Source organism: Schistocerca serialis, chromosome 2 (genome assembly GCF_023864345.2).
Source record: "Schistocerca serialis cubense isolate TAMUIC-IGC-003099 chromosome 2, iqSchSeri2.2, whole genome shotgun sequence".
Lineage (NCBI taxonomy): Eukaryota > Metazoa > Arthropoda > Insecta > Orthoptera > Acrididae > Schistocerca > Schistocerca serialis.
Window position 1 is genome coordinate 96,783,247 of NC_064639.1, and position 23,681 is coordinate 96,806,927.

A 23,681-nucleotide genomic window follows, 5' to 3' on the forward strand; every position below is an offset into this window, starting at 1 on the left:
GTGAAAAGAGAGAGGGGTGGATAACTCCATTAGTATTACCTTACATAACAGACAAGCTTATTTACCACTAGAATTGGAGGAACATCATTAACTGTACACAAGATCATTGCACAGCAGACCATTAAGTGAACTTGTGAGACAGTTTGGAAATTGAGGTGAATAGTAATGCAAAGGTTTTGCTTCTGGCTATGGAATAGAATGGCATAGGACAACAGTGACGGGATCAGGACACCATGTCACAAGTATTTTAAATCAACTGGCTGTGGTTTTGAGTAAAGGGGGCCAGATATTAATAGTTTGGAGAGCAGGCAGAGCCTAACCAAGAATATGGAAGGTAATGTAAAGAGTTAACTGGACAGTTAAGCACAGCAAATTGGCAGATGAATGTGGGATTCATTGAAGGTCAGAAGTTGCATAACATGGTTCCAAGGGGAGTTAACCCTAGAAAGTGAGCAGATTGCTGTGGTCTTCAGGTAGGGGTCACATTGGTGGTGTGTCAGTTGCTATTGGGAGGTGTTCGTGCACAAGACATGACCTACGTCTTAACAGCAGGGAGAAACATACATTAGTCAAATCAACTGCTAAAAGTATAGAAGAGGCGATAGATACCATTGCTGAGAGTGGACTTCCTATGATAATCAGATTGTAAGTATTGGCTTTTGTAGGCCAAATAGCTTATTCAGACAGACTGTTCTACAAGGTGCTAAGACAAAATGCAATGTTACTATAAAAGAATGTTGTGTGAATAAGTTTATATAGGCACAACAGAATATTCAGTGATTGAAAATGAATTCTAATAATGTTCTTGTATGTTTATATGAATGGGGCACTTGAAAATTCAGGGATACAGTATTGAGAAGGAGAATACTATAGATTGGCAGTCTCAGGAAAAGTTGGACAAGGGTACATGTGCTGAGCATTTTATGAGGCAAAGTGATAATTTGTGCAAAAATATTTATTAATGACTCTTCCAGTCAGCTTCTTGGCCCTCTTAGGGTACACTACCCGTCCTCACACTACCATAAAGCTGTTGCAACATTGTCTTCCAAACAACCATTGCAAATGTCCTCAAAATCACAAGATAACAAACAAGTAATTTTGACAGTGGTCAAACTGTATCTCACCATGTCGACACGACTAAGCAGAGCCTTATTTCCGCACCAGATTCATATTAGCTGTTCAACATTTGGTGATCTCTGTTGTAGTCATTGTGTGCATTTGTTGTTGTGGCATTGAGTTTTTATTTTCATCATCTTTGTGTGGTACTATTGACTAAGATTTGGTTTTGTTAAGAAAGTGGAACATCTTTGTGTTTAATAGAGGATGAAGTTTTGGAAATTCTCGCTAGAAGTGAAACAAAATGAAATTGATTGTGATGACTCTTGAAGCGACAGTCTACATCTACATCTACATCTACATTGATACTCCGCAAGCCACCCAACGGTGTGTGGCGGAGGGCACTTTACGTGCCACTGTCATTACCTCCCTTTCCTGTTCCAGTCGCGTATGGTTCGCGGGAAGAACGACTGTCTGAAAGCCTCCGTGCGCGCTCTAATCTCTCTAATTTTACATTCGTGATCTCCTCGGGAGGTATAAGCAGGGGGAAGCAATATATTCGATACCTCATCCAGAAACGCACCCTCTCGAAACCTGGCGAGCAAGCTACACCGCGATGCAGAGCGCCTCTCTTGCAGAGTCTGCCACTTGAGTTTATGAAACATCTCCGTAAAGCTATCTCGGTTACCAAATAACCCAGTGACGAAACGCGCCGCTCTTCTTTGGATCTTCTCTATCTCCTTCGTCAACCCGACCTGGTACGGATCCCACACTGATGAGCAATACTCAAGTATAGGTCGAACGAGTGTTTTGTAAGCCACCTCCTTTGTTGATGGACTACATTTTCCAAGCACTCTCCCAATGAATCTCAACCTGGTACCCGCCTTACCAACAATTAATTTTATATGATCATTCCACTTCAAATCGTTCCGCACGCATACTCCCAGATATTTTACAGACGTAACTGCTACCAGTGTTTGTTCCGCTATCATATAATCATACAATAAAGGATCATTCTTTCTATGTATTCGCAGTACATTACATTTGTCTATGTTAAGGGTCAGTTGCCACTCCCTGTACCAAGTGCCTATCCGCTGCAGATCTTCCTGCATTTCGCTACAATTTTCTAATGCTGCAACTTCTCTGTATACTACAGCATCATCCGCGAAAAGCCGCATGGAACTTCCGACACTATCTACTAAGTCATTTATATATATTGTGAAAAGCAATGGTCCCATAACACTCCCCTGTGGCACGCCAGAGGTTACTTTAACGTCTGTAGACGTCTCTCCATTGATAACAACATGCTGTGTTCTGTTTGCTAAAAACTCTTCAATCCAGCCACACAGCTGGTCTGATATTCTGTAGGCTCTTACTTTGTTTATCAGGCGACAGTGCGGAACTGTATCGAACGCCTTCCGGAAGTCAAGAAAAATAGCATCTACCTGGGAGCCTGTATCTAATATTTTCTGGGTCTCATGAACAAATAAGGCGAGTTGGGTCTCACACGATCGCTGTTTCCGGAATCCATGTTGATTCCTACATAGTAGATTCTGGGTTTCCAGAAATGACATGATACGCGAGCAAAAAACATGTTCTAAAATTCTACAAGAGATCGACGTAAGAGATATAGGTCTATAGTTTTGCGCATCTGCTCGACGACCCTTCTTGAAGACTGGGACTATCTGTGCTCTTTTCCAATCATTTGGAACCTTCCGTTCCTCTAGAGACTTGCGGTACACAGCTGTTAGAAGGGGGGCAAGTTCTTTCGCGTACTCTGTGTAGAATCGAATTGGTATCCCGTCAGGTCCAGTGGACTTTCCTCTATTGAGTGATTCCAGTTGCTTTTCTATTCCTTGGACACTTATTTCGATGTCAGCCATTTTTTCGTTTGCGCGAGGATTTAGAGAAGGAACTGCAGTGCGGTCTTCCTCTGTGAAACAGCTTTGGAAAAAGGTGTTTAGTATTTCAGCTTTACGCGTGTCATCCTCTGTTTCAATGCCATCATCATCCCGTAGTGTCTGGATATGCTGTTTCGAGCCACTTACTGATTTAACGTAAGACCAGAACTTCCTAGGATTTTCTGTCAAGTCGGTACATAGAATTTTACTTTCGAATTCACTGAACGCTTCACGCATAGCCCTCCTTACGCTAACTTTGACATCGTTTAGCTTCTGTTTGTCTGAGAGGTTTTGGCTGCGTTTAAACTTGGAGTGGAGCTCTCTTTGCTTTCGCAGTAGTTTCCTAACTTTGTTGTTGTACCACGGTGGGTTTTTCCCGTCCCTCACAGTTTTACTCGGCACGTACCTGTCTAACACGCATTTTACGATTGCCTTGAACTTTTTCCATAAACACTCAACATTGTCAGTGTCGGAACAGAAATTTTCGTTTTGATCTGTTAGGTAGTCTGAAATCTGCCTTCTATTACTCTTGCTAAACAGATAAACCTTCCTCCCTTTTTTTATATTCCTATTAACTTCCATATTCAGGGATGCTGCAACGGCCTTATGATCACTGATTCCCTGTTCTGTACATACAGAGTCGAAAAGTTCGGGTCTGTTTGTTATCAGTAGGTCCAAGATGTTATCTCCACGAGTCGGTTCTCTGTTTAATTGCTTGAGGTAATTTTCGGATAGTGCACTCAGTATAATGTCACTCGATGCTCTGTCTCTACCACCCGTCCTAAACATCTGAGTGTCCCAGTCTATATCTGGTAAATTGAAATCTCCACCTAAGACTATAACATGCTGAGAAAATTTATGTGAAATGTATTCCAAATTTTCTCTCAGTTGTTCTGCCACTAATGCTGCTGAGTCGGGAGGTCGGTAAAAGGAGCCAATTATTAACCTAGTTCGGTTGTTTAGTGTAACCTCCACCCATAATAATTGACAGGATCTATCCACTTCTACTTCACTACAGGATAAACTACTACTAACAGCGACGAACACTCCTCCACCGGTTGCATGCAATCTATCCTTTCTAAACACCGTCTGTACCTTAGTAAAAATTTCGGCAGAATTTATCTCTGGCTTAAGCCAGCTTTCTGTACCTATAACGATTTCAGCTTCGGTGCTTTCTATCAGCACTTGAAGTTCCGGTACTTTACCAACGCAGCTTCGACAGTTGACAATTACAATACCGATTGCTGCTTGGTCCCCGCATGTCCTGACTTTGCCCCGCACCCGTTGAGGCTGTTGCCCTTTCTGTTCTTGCCCAAGGCCATCTAACCTAAAAAACCGCCCAGCCCACGCCACACAACCCCTGCTACCCGTGTAGCCGCTTGTTGCGTGTAGTGGACTCCTGACCTATCCAGCGGAACCCGAAACCCCACCACCCTATGGCACAAGTCGAGGAATCTGCAGCCCACACGGTCGCAGAACCGTCTCAGCCTCTGATTCAGACCCTCCACTCGGCTCTGTACCAAAGGTCCGCAGTCAGTCCTGTCGACGATGCTGCAGATGGTGAGCTCTGCTTTCATCCCGCTAGCGAGACTGGCAGTCTTCACCAAATCAGATAGCCGCCGGAAGCCAGAGAGGACTTCCTCCGATCCATAGCGACACACATCATTGGTGCCGACATGAGCGACCACCTGCAGATGGGTGCACCCTGTACCCTTCATGGCATCCGGAAGGACCCTTTCCACATCTGGAATGACTCCCCCCGGTATGCACACGGAGTGCACATTGGTTTTCTTCCCCTCTCTTGCTGCCATTTCCCTAAGGGGCCCCATTACTCGCCTGACGTTGGAGCTCCCAACTACCAGTAAGCCCACCCTCTGCAACTGCCCGGATCTTGCAGACTGAGGGGCAACCTCTGGAACAGGACAAGCAGCCATGTCAGGCCGAAGATCAGTATCAGCCTGAGACAGAGCCTGAAACCGGTTCGTCAGACAAACTGGAGAGGCTTTCCGTTCAGCCCTCCGGAATGTCTTTCGCCCCCTGCCACACCTTGAAACGACCTCCCACTCTACCACAGGTGAGGGATCAGCCTCAATGCGGGCAGTATCCCGGGCAACCACAGTCGTAGTCCGATCAGGGGATGCGTGGGACGAGCTGGCCGTCCCCGACAAACCCCCATCCGGACCCCCACAGTGATGCCCATTGGCAACAGCCTCAAGCTGTCTGACCGAAGCCAACACTGCCTGAAGCTGGGAGCGAAGGGATGCCAACTCAGCCTGCATCCGAACACAGCAGTTGCAGTCCCTATCCATGCTAAAAACTGTTTTGCAAAGAACGTCTGAACTAATCTACAGAGAGCGCAAACAAATTGACAAAATTTAAACGGTTATTAAAATACAAGATTGCCTAGTAAATGCAGTAATGCTGCTACTTGCGCACTGCTGACACTGCTCGGCGGCGGAAGGAGACTAAGTGAAATTACACTATTCAGGTACTAAGCCATGGTATCAGCTTAAGTTTGTTTCTGTAAGAAAAGAAAAATTTTCCAGTCATATTTGATTGCGAGCAAACGAAGTTTCATCCATTTTGTGCATATATTTGGGAATTTAGTTTCAGGGTACAATTATTGTGGATTAGGTCAAGATTCTAGCATTAGGGTAGTTTTCTGGTAGTTGTAACAGATCAGATGGAATTTTTACCAGATGAAACTGATAGATTTTATTTGTATAGTAATTCAGTTGCAATAGAATTTATGCATTCTATCTTGACACATGATCTTGAAGCATGATTTGAGAAACTGTTCTCTTCATTGCTATTTGACTGCTTGTACCTTGTGAGAAAATGCTGAAGAATAGTACCTCCCAGTTTAGAGGCATACTCTCCAACAATGGTTTTCTGAGAAATTATGTCGCTCCACTACTGATGGCACAAGAGCTGTTGTTGTAGTAGGATCCTAGGTAACAAGGACCAGAGACGTGTGGCAGTGACTGTCGATTTCAAACCCAACAAAAATTGTGGCTGTCGGTGAATGCTGATCCATCTCAGCAAGTTTCTGAACAATCATTGCAAGGGAACTGCATACAACGGACATTCTAGAGGAAATAAAATAGTCTGGACTGACCAAAACTAGTGCAACTTGGTCAGTGTCTGTATATCCAGTGAATGCAGTCACTGTTTCTTGCTCCAGGAACTGACAAGGCCTGATTCCAATAATAATTGGTAGCAGGAAATATGTTATCTTGTTTACAAGCTACAATTATTTGTGAAGTTATACATTCCCCTTCTGTTATATGTTCTTTTGGAACTCAATGTCATCTGGTTCTTCCAACTCATTCAGGTCATATCTTCATAAATTTCTACATTTAACCAGTTTCTTCAAGTTTAGTATGCAATTCATAACTGGTAAATTGTGTTTAGCATCCTAGTCGGCTCTTGGATGTTTTCTACAGTTCAAAATCTTAATTTTTAAAGATATTACTTACTATTATATAATCTATTTGAAATCTTGTGGCACATCCAGGTCTCTTCCACATACACAGCATTCTTCTTTCATTTTTTAAACTGAGTTTTAGCAGTTAATAAATCATATTCTGTTCGGATCTCTCCTAGGAAGCTTGCCCTTTCGTGTCCCCACCACCTCCCACCCACTCACCCACCGTACAGTCTGCTTTCTTCCACTGTCTTCTTCTTCCTGCTAACAGATTCCAGTGTCCCTTCACTATCAAATTTTCATTTCCCTTAACATAATGATTAATTTGCTTTATCTGATACTTTTTTCAGTCTCTTCATCTGTGGAGCTACACCATGTTGAGAACAACAAAGTCATTGATTAATGGAGTTTGGAAGAGGGCAATGTTGCAATTTGTCATTAGCCGTGTGTGCAGCATGGTTATAGCAGTTATGCTACTGAACTCGCTCACACGTTCTGGATGGTCCCTTGAACCAATTAAGAAAGTTCTCACAATATATATCGCTGTGTAAGAGTTGTTTGTTTTCTTGACTTAAAATGCAGCAGGTGTTCTGTAAGAAACCATTAGTAGTTCCACTGAAAGTGCTGGCAGGTCGACAGGCACACAAACAAACACAAACATACACACAAAATTCAAGCTTTCGCAACAAACTGTTGCCTCATCAGGAAAGAGGGAAGGAGAGGGAAAGACGAAAGAATGTGGGTTTTAAGGGAGAGGGTAAGGAGTCTTTCCAATCCCGGGAGCGGAAAGGCTTACCTTAGGGGGAAAAAAGGACGGGTATACACTCGCGCACACACACGCATATACAGACACAAGCAGACATATTTAAAGACAAAGAGTTTGGGCAGAGATGTCAGTCGAGGCAGAAGTGCAGAGGCAAAGATGTTGTTGAATGACAGGGGAGATATGAGTAGCGGCAACTTGAAATTAGCGGAGATTGAGGCCTGGTGGATAACAGGAAGAGAGGATATATTGAAGAGCAAGTTCCCATCTCCGGAGTTCGGATAGGTTGGTGTTAGTGGGAAGTATCCAGATAACCCGGACGATGTAACACTGTGCCAAGATGTGCTGGCCGTGCACCAAGGCATGTTTAGCCACAGGGTGATCCTCATTACCAACAAACACTGTCTGCCTGTGTCCATTCCTGCAAATGGACAGTTTGCTGCTGGTCATTCCCACATAGAATGCGTCACAGTGTAGGCAGGTCAGTTGGTAGATCACGTGGGTGCTTTCACACGTGGCTCTGCCTTTGATTGTGTACACCTTCCGGGTTACAGGACTGGAGTAGGTGGTGGTGGGAGGGTGCATGGGACAGGTTTTACACCGGGGGCGGTTACAAGGGTAGGAGCCAGAGGGTAGGGAAGGTGGTTTGGGGATTTCATAGGGATGAACTAAGAGGTTACGAGGGTTAGGTGGTTGGCGGAAAGACACTTTTGGTGGAGTGGGGAGGATTTCATGAAGGATGGATCTCATTTCAGGGCAGGATTTGAGGAAGTTGTATCCCTGCTGGAGAGCCACATTCAGAATCTGATCCAGTCCCGGAAAGTATCCTGTCACAAGTGGGGCACATTTGTGGTTCTTCTGTGGGATGTTCTGGGTTTGAGGGGATGAGGAAGTGGCTCTGGTTATTTGCTTCTGTACCAGGTCGGGAGGGTAGTTGCGGGATGCGAAAGCTGTTGTCAGGTTGTTGGTGTAATGCTTCAGGGATTCCGGACTGGAGCAGATTCATTTGCCACGAAGACCTAGGCTGTAGGGAAGGGACCGTTTGATGTGGAATGGGTGGCAGCTGTCGTAATGGAGGTACTGTTGGTTGTTGGTGGGTTTGATGTGGACGGCCAGCACATCTTGGCACAGTGTTACACCGTCCGGGTTATCTGGATACTTCCCACTAACACCAACCTATCCGAACTCCGGAGATGGGAACTTGCTCTTCAGTATATCCTCTCTTCCCGTTATCCACCAGGCCTCAATCTCCGCTAATTTCAAGTTGCCGCCACTCATACCTCCCCTGTCATTCAACAACATCTTTGCCTCTGCACTTCTGCCTCGACTGACATCTCTGCCCAAACTCTTTGTCTTTAAATATGTCTGCTTGTGTCTGTATATGTGTGTGTGTGTGCGCGCGCAAGTGTATACCCGTCCTTTTTTCCCCCTAAGGTAAGTCTTTCCGCTCCCGGGATTGGAATGACTCCTTACCCTCTCCCTTAAAACCCACATTCTTTCGTCTTTCCCTCTCCTTCCCTCTTTCCTGATGAGGCAACAGTTTGTTGCGAAAGCTTGAATTTTGTGTGTATGTTTGTGTTTGTTTGTGTGTCTGTCGACCTGCCAGCACTTTCATTTGGTAAGTCACATCGTCTTTGTTTTTAGATATATTTTTCCTACATGGAATGTTTCCCTCTATTATAACCAATTAAAGAAAAGGATAGATAGCTACTCACATGTGAGTAGCAGTCGGGCACAACAAAAGACTACTAAATGAGTAAGCTTTCAGACAAAAAGCATACTTCGGAATAGGACATTGTCTAATTCAGAAGAAGGTTTTTCGGCCGAAAGCTTACTGGTTTAGCAGTCTTTTGTTCCTGTCTGTGACTGAGCTTTTCCACTACATTAGGGAAAGGATAGATTGCTACTCAGTATATGGAGGAAGTGTGTATAGGAGTTGTTGAGTTGCCTGTATGGTGAGTAGCAGTCCAGCCTTTTCATCATATTGTCATTATTCCATCCTGGATTTACCATTGTTTGATATATAAAGTTGAATTTCTCAACCTATTTTCACTCACTGATCTCTCATAGCATTACATTGTGGGAGAAATTTATGTTGAGAAAGGTATTTTTCAAATAATTTTTCAGGTTTTTGCAGCATGATTGTTTAATGTTGTTCTTCTGGGTGTTCAATCAAGATGTTGAACCAGTACTCAATATTATGATGTCAGAAGCACTGGTCTTCTTCATGTTTTGGGAGTTGTCCTGTTATGTGTATCCACTGCATGGGCCCCTACCAGCCTGGGAACTGTCGTTGATCTTCCCCACTAATTATAGTAGAGTTTGACCGCTGGTGCATGCAACCTTAGATGTTCTTTTGTTTCCCAGAGTTGGCACGGGTACGCCGTGAAACATACATTTTAGTAGAATTTCCCAGCTCTGGTGGAAGAGGTGGCTGGTGAAATTTTAATAAATTGAGTGCCGGACTCCAAACTTTTTTAAAATAAAACAATTACGTACATTTGATCAATAAGCTTTCTATAAATGAAAGTTTCCAGTGTTTCATTTTCGTTTTGGTCGGGCGATTTGGCAGTTAGTCTGACATATGCATAACACAACATTGTGCAATCATTCAGGTAGCAATTTCAAAATGGTTTTTGTGTAGAAATTGTGCAGGTTTATTTTGTTCACTTTTGTGTGCTGTTAAAAAAATCTTTTACAATTCGACTGAATGCTAAACTTCAGAATTTGCCACTTTATGGGAGGGCCATTGTCGACACTACGTATGTGATGGTCACTCTGTTGCATAGGTCATTTGTAGAGTCATATCTTTGTGTGCTGTTCTCATTTGCTTCCAGCATATATACAGAAAATTGTACCATGCATTCACCAGTAATAACCACATTGTTCTTAAAACGGGAATGCAAGACAGATGTGTTCTGTTTTGGTAGGCTGCACCAAGAGTGGAATGACTACAAGGTATTCTTCATTTTCCAGTGTGAGTATTGAGATACCTTTGATTATGTTTAGCCTATCCTGTGACAAGAAGTGTGTTCTAAAGCACAGGTCAGCAATTTTGGGCAAATACTCCGTCTTTTGTAGACTGCGGCAAGTATTCTGTCGAGTAATGGGTCTTGGTTCATTGTATTGGGTATTCGTGGGTAGTGATAGGGAATTTGTTAGGGCTATGTTTCAGATTAGCAGTGGTTTGAAACCATTTAGCCATCTTCATGTGGAATTAGTAAACGAGGCAAGGTGTTGACATCAGCATGTTTAGAGGTGGGCTCAGTAAATATAAGTTCAAACAGTTACTTAATGATTACAGCGTAACTACTTTAAAGCATTGATAATTATTGATTCTCATATGAGTTTCATACAGTCTTTTATATTAATATCTATTGAATAGGCCACTACAAGTGACTTTAATGCACACATCTTTATTTTATGGTGGTGCAATAACGCAGTCTCACATTGGGATCATTTGACAGCTTACGTAACTACATTGCACTCTGCCAGGCATAGTGACAAAACCACAGTACGTCAGTGCATCTCGTATTTTTCTTGATGACACTGTGGTTCCACTGGCAACTTCAATCTTGGTACTTGTTGTCCTAATACTTAATGATAAGGTCAGTGTGGTCCAGGCATAATAATTTGGGTGATGCAATGAAACAGGAGCCTCCTTAATATTGCTTCTACCATAAATGACCATGTTTGCATAAAAATTTTGATAGTATAAATATCTGATCCTTTAAATTATATGAAATAAAGGAAAGGCAACCACTCACTTACAGCTGACGTGTGTGGCCTGTAGAAACGCACAAAGGAAAACGGTATTGACACTAGCTTTCAAGCTCCTCTCTCTCTCTCTCTCTCTCTCTCTCTCTCTCTCTCTCTCTCTGTCTCTCTCTCTCACTCTCCATCCCTCCCCCCCCCCCCCCCCCACCACCACCACCACCACAAAAAAAAATAAAAAAAATAATGAAGAAGGGGTATTTTGAGATATTAAAGGTCAAAGGGTAAGGTCAGTTACCTTGAATGTGAAAATTCTTAGAAACTTGTCATATTGCAGATCAATGTAAATCTTTACTCATTAGCTATTCAGTAATACAAGTTTCATTGGTCTATGTCGATTAGAACCAGAACTATAACCATTTATATTGACACAGATGCATGTAAATTTCACACAATTTCCAAACTCGGCAAACCTGTAATGTTCTTCACAATTGTAATATACCTCTGTAAATTGGTAGTTTCCCATCTCTTGTCTGAATCATTGAATGCACCAAATTTGAAAGAAATCTGAGACGGCCGGGCTGGAAAGTCACTGTTCTGCATTGAAGTGACATAGAATTACCTGTTCACACTACTCTGAACATCTTTGTAGTCCCCCAAATTTTCTGTCAAACAGTCTTCCTCACTATCTCATCAAGACTGATGTTTGCCCGGACTGGATTTGACTCTTGTCTCTGCGTTATGTGGCTGTAAACTTTCAACTTGTGATAAACAACATATAAAAGGGTTACTTTTTTCTGTATGTCAAATAATTCATTCAATCTTTGTGTCAGTCATACTGCCAACTAATAAGATTGCATAAAATTGCGACTCATTCATGTGTAAGTACATTGGTGGATAACTTAACCATTTCACACTTGTAAACTTCATTAGAAGGCAGGAGGGTCTGTTCCACTCAGCCGGTAAACTGCTGCAGAATTTGAGAGAAACCTGTGTCACTCACCCGGTGGAATGTTGTAGCAGTTCAAATTCACCTGGTATTTTTCTGCTTCACTTCTGTGAAAGTTCGACCTATGCGGCATCTAGCAGCTGTGTCGGAAGACTGCACTTAGCAGTAGAGTCACCAGATCGCAGCTGCATCCAGTTTCAAAGCATAGTTTCAGTTTCTGTTGAAATATTAATGGCCCATCTTGTTTCAGTTCTGTACTGATGTGTTGAGCTCCTCACTTAGTTGTGTTGTAAGCAATCCAATACAACACTGTGCGTCATTCCTTGCTTCAAGATTTGTCGTACACAGACAAATTTTTGAAGTGTAAATCTCTGTGCAATGAAATTGATGTAATGTAGTGTACTGACATATAATGTAAACCGAATATAAGTAATGAATTGTTTAGGAATAAAGGAGATGACTCACCAAAAGACAGAAGCGGTGCAGTGTTGGTAGGCACACGAAACTGAAGGTATGGAGCTTGGCTATCTTCCACAGTGCACTTCCTTTTTCTAGTTTTAGGAAAAGCGCGCGTGCACACACACACACACACACACACACACACACACACACACACACACACCAGTCTCCCTACATTGTGCTTAGTGGGCTACCAGCAGTGTGTGTGTGTGTGTGTGTGTGTGTGCGTGTGCGCGCACGCAGGCGGGCGTGTGTGCGTGCACACTTGTTCATATGTTTTTCCAACATCTAGAAAAAGAAAAAAGGAAGTGCATTTTGAAAGCTAGCTAAGCTCCATACCTTTTGTTTGAATGCCTGTCGACAACACAGTGCTTCCGCCTTTCAGTGAGTCATCTCCTTTATTTCTAAATAACTCATAATTTTCAACCAGAACATTCCTTACAATAAATATAAATAACGACAATATTATGTAAAGGATAGCTGCTACTCACCATATAGCAAAGATGTTGAGTCACAGATAGGCACAGCAAAAAGTCTGTCAGACAAAGTTTTCAGCCAATCAGGGCTTCATCAGAATTAGACCACACACACACACACACACACACACACACACACACACACACACACACAAATGTGACAACAATCTCTCATTGTAAATAAACATTACCGTCCATGTAGAAATAGAAATAACATTAAATATACATTTTGAACAACAAAGCACCCTCCTCCCCATTGCTGTTTCCAAAACCATTGTCTGATGGAAGGTACCAAAAAATTACACAAATTGTCTAAAAGAAGATCTAGAACCATCTTTTTATTCAAAATGAAGATCAAGACAGTTGAATGTATGTATAAATGTTTTCTCAAATAAGTATACAATATAAAGTCGTATTAGTGTGCTTAAACTATGAGTGTGGAGGCAGTGACAGAGAAGTATCGGGTGGTAGTGGGAAAAGTATGCCATACAACAAGTATGCCCAGGCGGGACTGGCTCATGCCCACTGCGTATGACTCGCCTATCACTTCACTTGTGCAAAAGGATTAATAAATTAATTACATTAACAACAGCAACAATAACAGTAACAAGTCAATAGGAGGCTGAGATAGTCTCTCACAGCAACTGGCTTTCTACTTCATACGCATATTGTCAAAGTCATATGATGCAAAGTCATTGTGCCAGTAGAGTTTCCAAGAAAGCATTGCTTCGCCGCACCGTGTACTCGTGCTCATATGTGAAAGAAGTACACATTTTATTTCTTGCTGTGCATAATTATACCAAATTATGAGAGAACCATTTGCAGGATGATGTACGAGTGTGTCTCGATTTTAGTAAGGACTGATGTCTCTTCATAGATAAAATTAAAATTCATCATTACACCTATTTCTCTTCTCCTGCTGTTTAGTAAGACTGGTGCTATATGTAACTTCCACAGATTGTGTGCGTCACTGTTATCAAAGGGTCTTCCATTCTTACGTACCATCGCTTTCCTGTTCTGCTGTTATAGTAAATGATATCAGTTCGTGGTGTTTACCATATGTCTGGGTATCTTTTTCTTAGCTGCTTTTTCTCCAAGACTTTGGCTTAAATGTTGACAGAATGCTATGTTACTTTTCGTTAATTTGCATTATGTCGATACACAGCAGTCTTAAGTAACATGTTCAGAGTCCTTATTTTAATTTATTCACATCCAACATGTCCCTAGTAATTTTTATTTAACTGTTGTTATTTTAAAGCATCACTTTGTTTTGGTCTGTCATTTTAGGTGTGAAAGAACCGTCTGCACAACAGCCTCGTCAATCTACTACTACACAGACCTTATACGAAGATCAAGATTTCCTTCAAAGTCAGAGTGGAACTACACTGCTTGATAAGTTCACCTACTGCTTGCTGGTCAAATGCAGTGCTGAGGTATGAACTAGAAATATGCATTGTATGTAATATATTATTTCTAGTCTCGATTTAGCATTCTTACTGTCATTTACAAGAAATAGCTATATGCTGTTATTTATTAGGTGTTACCATTGTGAGCACTATGTACGTAAAAGCAATAATTTTTTCCGCTGACAAAGTGGCAAAATTTTAGCAGTTGATTGGTGTATGTTGTGTTCTATAAAGCTACCAGGTCAGCACACCTTTCGAACAATTGCAGTTCAAGTTAGAGTTTACTTAGTTTTCTTTAATCAGGGAACGCAAATGCCAGAATGGCCACTTGAATGACATCATGACTATTTATTTCCCTTTATCGTGTTAGTGATAAACCAAAGATTATAAATATAAAAAATAGGCTTTTTAATTATAACGTATACAGTGTTGCATTAATGACTGTGATATTTATATGAAGGGAAACTTATTTCCTAGGTGTCTTTTTTAATTTCAGTACTTGTGTATCTTTTTAAAACAAATGACTTCATTATCTGCTCATTTGTTGAAGTGTTGAAGGGAAAGTATCATGTACGGCTTATCTCTGACAACTTCAGATAAATCATAAAAAGCAAAGTACATGTCGAATTCTTGTGTAGACAATGCTGGAGATCTCAGGGCAAAACAGCCACCCACATTTTTTACACATTGTGTGATATAGTGGAAGTGACAGTCTCATTTGCAAGACTGTGTGCACATGACATTTCCCTACCATAATGGAAATAACACTTTGGTGTACAACCATCATCTATGATTTAACAATGAAGATTTAACTTGTAATTCAGAAATGGAGTGCTGTGCAACAAAAATGAACATTTTAATTTAGAAGCAGTTACCATTGAAGGGTTAAATGCTCATAACTGTATATTTTGGTAGTAAACTTACCAGTGTAATAGCAACTGTGCCACACGCTTTATCCCTTATTTATAAGACGTGAAGTGTACGGATTTTTCACTTTATGACATGCATCTCTTAGAAAGTATCGAAATATAGTGGTAAAAGGATGGATCGTGCATTGCTTGCTATTTTCACATTGTTTTATAAGTTGTGCTCACTCTTGAGTGGTGAGCATCTCAAACAGCTCAGCTAACAATGTGTTTTAGGTTGTTTGAAATCAGAATTCTGTAGTTAACACTGATCAGCACAACCAGTCTTTTATGATCGTTAAGTGCTTTATGTACTGCAGTTGTCACCATTTGATCGGACAGTGGAAAATTGTATGTTTCTGTTTTCACTGAACCAGCTGTGTTACCATTTGATCTAATAGTGGAATGCTGTATGTTTCGATTTCCACTTAACCAGCTGTATTACAAGGACAGTAGAAACTTTGCAGTAAAACTCTAGAACCTTAATGTGTGATGATGTGCATTACTCGTGACGAAGCAAGCCGGCATATTTTTACTTCCCCTCTTGTTTTGCCATCTGCTCCTTAAATTCATTTTTTCACTTTTAAATAATTACTATTAACATACATGAGTATAATCTGCATTTTCATAAAAGAGAAAGGTTAGCCCTTAGTTTTAAAGAATATAACACCAGATCGAATTTTGTGCTTAGTTTTATGCATGTAATTGATTTTCTAATTTATTCTGACTATGCCAAGGTAGTATCTTCTTGTATAGGGTGAACTCAGTAACTGTTTCGTAACTTAAATTCTATTGTTGAAGTTTAAACAAATATAAATTCTATAATAATTGTAACATTTGGAATACGAAACACTAGCATTCTTTAAGTATTTATGTGGCTTTATTTGAAAACATGTTAGCAAAACCAGCCCTTAATTAATTCCAAAGTAATTAACAGTTTTGTCAGAAGTCTTGTTTGCGTAACGATGTCTGTTAATTTCATCATTTAAACAAATAATTCGGTTTAAACCTTGTAGTAGAAGAAACTGTTAAAAAGAACCAATTTTTCGATGTATTCAGTTATTTTAATGAGTTAAGTTTTAATTGCAATTTCTGTAAATTTAACTTCATACAATGTGTAGTTTCAGTACCTGTTATTGTGAGTATATATAAGGGTCGTATTTTTGGTCACAAGACAGTCAGTCCACAGCCGAGTTTCAGACGAGGAACCTGTGTTGGTTAGAACAACAACAATGCATCAACTTAACAGTGTAATAAGTATTACACAATTAGGCCGTGTGTTAAAACAGTATGTGCTCCATATGTACCTTTCTATTCTTCAAGAACTGTGAACTTTGTGGTTAGGTTTTTACTGCTCGTAGATGTTCAACAGTAAACTATTGTAGCAGTATGTGGATGGTTCGCCTGCTAACTATTAATGAGGCTTACAGGAAGTTAGAACAATAGTGTACTGGCCATACATAACTGTGTATTATTGGGGGGCTGGGTTGGTGAAAAGTGAAAGTAAAAGACTGTGAAACACAACTGTGCATCTGTCGGCTACATCAAAGTAGTCAGTGTTTACTTCCAAACCCCATTTTACAGCCAGTGTAGCAATGAAGTATGTCGACACTGAAGACAGTCAGCGAGCAAAGAAATAAATAAATAAGGCAGGCAGAACCGTTAAAACTGCCATGGACTTTTTGGAGATGATAAAGTTATCTTTAATGAATAGGACAGGAAAATTTCGTGAAAACAATATATGATAAATATCAAATCAGCTTGCTTTAGCAAAAATTACACAAAATACGGCTTTTTTTCTGGGATGTTTCAAAAATTGGCATTTTCCTGTATGAAAATGTTATGAATCTGAGGACATCCATTTATTAAAAAATTTTAACTGAATGTTGAAACTGAATTTTACTTCATCCCCCCCCTCCCCCCCCCCCCCCCCCCACCCCCACCCCCACCCCCAAGGCTGAGATCATGTGTAGTTTCCCATGTAGTAAACTACGAGGTGATGCCAAACTGCATGACAAATTGTAAAGGAAATGGCGCATTTGGTCCAGTTCTTCAATGCAGTGCATCAGTTAAACTGCAGATTTTCGTAGTACGGAAGTATGAATAATAAAACCGCTAAATACAGCACTTAAATTTTCCAAACATGAAAAGCAGCATAGTGTCGACTTCATTTGCCAATCGTGAACAGCATACATGATGTCTTGCAAACATCACAGTTGCCACTTATGTCACAGATGGAAGAATTTGAATCATGCTGCACGAGTAGTGTATTTTATTGTTTCATATGTGATGGAATAATTTATAAGAAAAATTATAATTAATAAGAAGAAATGCTGAAAACTTGCCACCTGGAAAATGCAGACTGAATAAATACATCTCCAGGATGACACACATGTATTAACATCAGAAATGGTAACATCAAATAACAGTTAAACCTCCCGAAACTACAAAAGTTGTTTTTATCCTAAAAAGCAAGAGAAAGCGCTGGCAGGTCGATAGACACACAAACAAACACACGAAATTCTAGCTTTCGCAACAAACAGTCGCTTCATCAGGAAAGAGGGAAGGAGAGGGAAAGACGAAAGGATGTGGGTTTTAAGGGAGAGGGTAAGGAGTCATTCGAATCCCGGGAGCAGAAAGACTTACCTTAGGGGGAAAAAAAGGACTGGTATACACTCGCACACGCACACATATCCCTATTGGGATAGTCTTTCCGCTCCCGGGATTGGAATGACTCCTTACCCTCTCCCTTAAAACCCACATCCTTTCGTCTTTCCCTCTCCTTCCCTCTTTCCTGATGAAGCGACTGTTTGTTGCGAAAGCTAGAATTGTGTGTATGTTTGTGTGTCTATCGACCTGCCAGCACTTTTGTTTGGCAAGTCTCATCATCTTTATTTTTAGATATATTTTTCCTACGTGGAATGTTTCACTCTATTGTGTGTGTGTGTGTGTGTGTGTGTGTGTGTGTGTGTGTGTGTGTATATATATGAATATAATAGAGGGAAACATTCCACGTGGGAAAAATATATCTAAAAAGAAAGATGATGAAACTTACCAAACAAAAGCGCTGGCAGGTCGATAGACACACAAACAAACACAAACATACACACAAAATTCTAGCTTTCGCAACCTATGGTTGCCTCGTCAGGAAAGAGGGAAGGAGAAGGAAAGACAAAAGGATATGGGTTTTAAGGGAGAGGGTAAGGAGTCATTCCAATCCCGGGAGCGGAAAGACTTACCTTAGGGGGAAAAAAGGACAGGTATACACTCGCACACACACACACATATCCATCCACACATACACAGACACAAGCAGCAATGTGTGTGTGTGTGTGTGTGTGTGTGTGTGTGTGTGTGTGTGGTGGGGGAACTGCTTTTCATTTAGTTGCAAAGATGGAATACCCCTCCGTGAAGTAGTGTGAGTGACTGGATCTTATGGAATCACTTTCAATGGTTTTGCCAACTCTCGACAAGCTTACCACCTTTCAAAATAACTTAGACCTCGAGCTAAGCAACAAATCAGGCGCCCTTCCCCCCCAAACTACTGGTGTTTGTGAAACATAGTGCCTACCAATTCTTTATATGGTGACTTCGTTGACGGACCTACAACCTCACCTCTACTTGTACTGCTTAAGGTCCTCAAAGGTGTTCTTTAAGATTTGGAAACAGACGAAAATTGGATGGGACAGTATAGATGATGATCAATGACAGTTAACTGTGGAGGATAATCAACGGCAGTTATCCCAAGGCTCCCATTGTTACAGGTTCGTAACATTTGCGTGCAGCCTGGCATTGCCATACTGAAGGAGAGAGTGCTCCGTGTGTGGACAAACTCTTCAGTCTGACAACATAGTTAACTTATTCATTGCCTTGTTAAGTGCTACAATTCGGAGCACTCTAGTGGCAGAGGGTTGTAACTTGCATCAGCAAAGCAGAGAAGTTAACTGAGTAATATGAATGAAATTTAATACCTCAACCAGTATTGAGAACAGTATGAAAAATTCGGAGGCATTACTTTTCAGGAGGGCCTCAGACATTCATTAAATGGGAGAAATATTATTGAATAAACATTGAAATAAAAACTGTCAGTGATCTGTTTGACAAGTAGAAACACGTTTGAATGATGCCTTGTGTTGTATGCTGTAATTTGCTGATAAAAGCAAATCCAGCCTGCATCACATGTTTTACGTGTTTGTGAAGCTACAGTGCTGTCTTTGGCAGTTTTTGCATCTTTACTTAGAACTGAAAGCAAGCACTTTGATGCATGATGTTATTAATGATGTCTGCAGTCTTGTTTTTGGTGGAATTTTTTTCCAAAAAATATTGGAAAATGTGACATCGCCAAATGAAACTACCATCTCTGTTCCAAATTAAAAGAATCTTTTTGTTATTATGGAAAAAATGAATTTTTGGTGATGAAACCAACAAGCTTCTGAAAAACAATATAAGACAAATACTTCAGGCAAAGGTGAAGAAAACACTGAAACATACAGGATTGCACCTTCAGACTAGGCTAACAACTCTTATGGCCACAGGTCCATACAAATCTGTGTTCCCCACCCTAGGTTCTTGTTTCCAACATAGAATCATACTGATGAAATTTAGTAGTAGTGCCATGTATGAAAGGCTGTTTAGTATATGTATGCAGAGCTATGAAGAGGTAACAAATTTCTTTGTAATTTATTGGAAAACCAACTTTCCATGCCATCAGGAAATGTGGACATCGTCGAATGTCTCGTGTTTTTTGAAGGCAAATATGCAGGTGGTAGTTCTCACATTACAGTAAACTGTTGCTGTATCAACAGCGTAATGTTTCAGAAGAGAAATTTGAAGTAATGACAATGCTTTTGTTTGGAAAACTTTCAATGGTATATGGTTATTGAATTATTTTCCATTTGATTAGATTTTATGGGTTTAATGTAAGTGATGCCTTTGCTGGAAAGCAGTGAAATAAGGGTAAAAAAAGGAGCAACTGTAACTTCAAAGATAAGCTTTCAAAAACTGTTTCCCTTATTGGTAAAAAGGATACTCCGTATAAGCAGGTGACTACACCAAAATTGAAAAAAGTACCATCAAAATTAGTAAAATGACATCGAGATTAGCTTTAAAATAAAATAATTTATTTTTTTACTGTCCCTAATAATGAAGTACCATATGAAAAAAGCGGCAGAAATACCAGTAAGATCTTGAGAAGATTTCAAATTGCTACAAAGATTGACAACTTGCTTTAAATGCGCAGAAATGTAAAATTATGCTAAAAAAAAGGTCGTAACTTGTGACAGCAATATCGGTGATTTAAAATTAGACTGAGCATAAAATCATTGAAATACCTAAGTTTATCAATGTGTATGGATATGAAATAAAATGATCACTTAGGCATAATCGTAGATAAGGCAGGTGGCACACTTCAGGGTCATTGGTAGTGTACTGAGGAAACACAGTCAGTCTGCAAAGAAGACTGCTTACAAAACACTTTTGCATCTTGTCTTAGTGAACTGGCAAATGCTTGAAGATAATCCAAATTATCTCATGAAGCTCTTGCAAATTTCAGGAACCAATAAGAAGTGAAGAATGTAGAGACATTCTTCAGTCCTCTATGTATTGCTGACACAGGGACTGTAAAGACAATAGTATCACTGCACAGACAGAAGCATTTAAGCAATTAATCTTCCCACTTTTCATGCGAACATTGTTACAAGAAGAATGCCTAACAAGCAGTATCATTGATGTTGTAGTTGCTCAGATATGCAGAGATTAGTCAGTCGACGTCCATTCCCTACTTCTTTGTGGGTCAGTAGTGTCGGCTACGTATTCAGTTAAGTGGAAACTAGCAGTTTGGGTGAAACGATGGGCAGTATTGTCTAACCTTCTAAAAATACTTAAGGTGTTTATATCATTCATTCATCAATAAGGTTTTATGATTAAGAGAAGTTTACTGTAGCTAAATTCATGAACTAGTGGCGGGATTTGTAGTACCTTTTAAATCAGTAAAGAAGCCGTAGAATAGTCTTTCTAGAGGATTTCTAAAAGCAGGTAATGAAAAGCCTTCTGTTGTAATCTCTTATTTATAGGGTTTTTGGAATGAAGATAATAAATACGTTTTGCTTCACTCAAACTCCTCCTGACACTTTGTTAGATGTATCACTGACCTCACTGTCAGTGCCACCAGTATAATTTCATTGAACAATGCCTTCTTTATCTGCCACAAATGTAAAGGCATTGGGGTCTTCCAATGCTTCAGATACCTCCTGCCTACCTGAGGGACTGGCGTGGACCATGTATAATCACTCATTTAGGTTCAGTCCTCATTGGAAGCTCCTTGGGGGTTTCTGTAACACACACAGTCATTAATTGTGTAAACATACCATTCAACTAACATCAGATTACACAATTGGAGGCCTTTGAGGTTCTGAACTGAGAGGGATATGCCACTCGTTGAAAAATTCCGTGCTGCCTGTATTATTTAAGACCAGTGACAAGTACTTTGCCTGTGTCGGAGGTCGGTAGCTATTGTCCCAAATAATTTTTATGCCACAGAGAAATGGTTTGGCATTTACACTCAACACGATGCATTTATCAGACCAAATGAAAAATACACAGATTAAACTGGTTACTCCTTAAGAATCAGTACACACTTCCTTTTTGCTCAATCTCATAAGGAAAAAAGACATGGGAAAGCAATGAACAACAATATACAGGGGATAGGCAAGATAAAGTGAACAGTGGTAGTAATGGGATGGTTGTGTTTGAGACAGTCAGCGACACAGGTAAGGCACGTATCTTGCTGGATTGTGCATGTTCAGTACAGACAAGGCATCAGTGCAGGTTGTTCACGAGTAGTGCACACTTTGTATTTGCATTCAGAGACTGAGGTTGACGTGCAATGAAAGACCTAACAGAGTTCCAAACAGGGCAGATTGTGGGGTCCAATTAGCTGGAGCATCAGTAACCAAGACAGCCAACTTTTGAATGTTTCAAGAGCAACCATTTCAACAATCATGACAGCCTACACAAAACACGGAAAGACTTCATTGTATAAACATAATAGTGGCCACAGATCAAAACTAAATGACAGAGATCGTTGTACAGTAATACGAATATGTCAAAACAACACAAAACTATGGCAGCTAAAGTGACTGCAGAGTTCAATAGACGTCTTCGAGACCCCATATCTATCGATACTGTCCGCCGAGGACTCCATAAAGCCAATATTCATGGACAAACTGCTATATCGAAAACATTAGTGATGACAACCGACGCAAAGAAGCATAAAACATGGTGTCTGGGGCATAAATCCTGGAGAGCTAATCAGTGGAAAGATGTCATATTGTCTGACGAGTCAACATTTTTGTTATTTCCAATGTGAGGCTGGGTTTACATCTGGAAAGTGCCAAAAGAAGCCTATAATCCTGATTACTTGATTCCAACGGTTAAGCATGGAGGTGGAAGTGTGATGGTTTGGGCAGCCATATGATGGTATTCTGCTGGTCCCGTCATTGCTCTCAAAGGCCGTATCACAGCCAACGATTACATGAACATTTTAGGTGATCAGGTGCACCCCATGATTCAAATGTTGTTCCCCAACAATGATGCCAACTTCAGGACTATAATGCACCTATTCACACAGCCAGGACAGTAAAGTCATCCTGTGAGGAACATGCAACTGAACTGCTGCTTCTTCCCTGGCCAGCACAGTCTCTGGACTTGATCATTATGGAACCCTTGTGGGCAGTGTTGGAGTGCGGACTCTGCAGCAAATTTCCGCTGTCCTCGTCACTACAAGAGTTAGAAGAGGTTCTCAGTTGATTCCGTATTTCTAGATTTTCCAGAAAGCTTTTGACTTTGTTCCTCACAAGAGACTTCTAATCAAGCTGCGGGCCTATGGGGTATCGTCTCAGTTGTGCGACTGGATTCGTGAGTTCCTGTCAGGAAGGTCGCAGTTTGTAGTAATAGACGGCATATCATTGAGTAAAACTGAAGTGATATCAGGTGTTCCCCAGAGAAGCGTCCTGAGACCTCTGCTGTGCCTGATCTATATAAATGACCTGGGTGACAATCTGAGCAGTTCTCTTAGGTTGTTCGCAGATGATGCTGTAATTTACCGTCTAGTAAGGTCATCCGAAGACCAGTATCAGTTGCAAAGTGATTTAGAAAAGATTGCTGTATGGTGTGGCAGGTGGCAGTTGACGCTAAATAACGAAAAGTGTGAGGTGATCCACATGAGTTCCAAAAGAAATCCATTGGAATTTGATTACTCGATAAATAGTACAATTCTCAAGGCTGTCAATTCAACTAAGTACCTGGGTGTTAAGATTACAAACAACTTCAGTTGGAAAGACCACATAGATAATATTGTGGGGAAGGCGAGCCAAAGGTTGCGTTTCATTGGCAGGACACTTAGAAGATGCAACAAGTCAACTAAAGAGGCAGCTTACGCTACACTCGTCCGTCCTCTGTTAGAATATTGCTGCGCGCAGTGGGATCCTCACCAGGTGGGATTGACGGAGGACATCGAAAGGGTGCAAAAAAGGGCAGCTTGTTTTGTATTATCACGTAATAGGGGAGAGAGTGTGGCAGATGTGATACGCGAGTTGGGATGAAAGTCATTAAAGCAAAGACGTGTTT

At 40.7% G+C, this 23,681-nt stretch overlaps 1 protein-coding gene across 1 annotated transcript in view; it reads left to right on the forward strand.

The window, feature by feature from the left end:
- LOC126456777 (E3 ubiquitin-protein ligase UBR5) overlaps positions 1-23,681 on the forward strand; it is a 342,260-nt gene that overhangs the window by 147,429 nt on the left and 171,150 nt on the right. Inside the window, exon 23 of the mRNA XM_050092547.1 lies at positions 14,033-14,178. Within this exon, the coding sequence (XP_049948504.1) occupies positions 14,033-14,178 (146 nt within the window). The remainder of the gene's footprint in view (positions 1-14,032; positions 14,179-23,681) is intronic.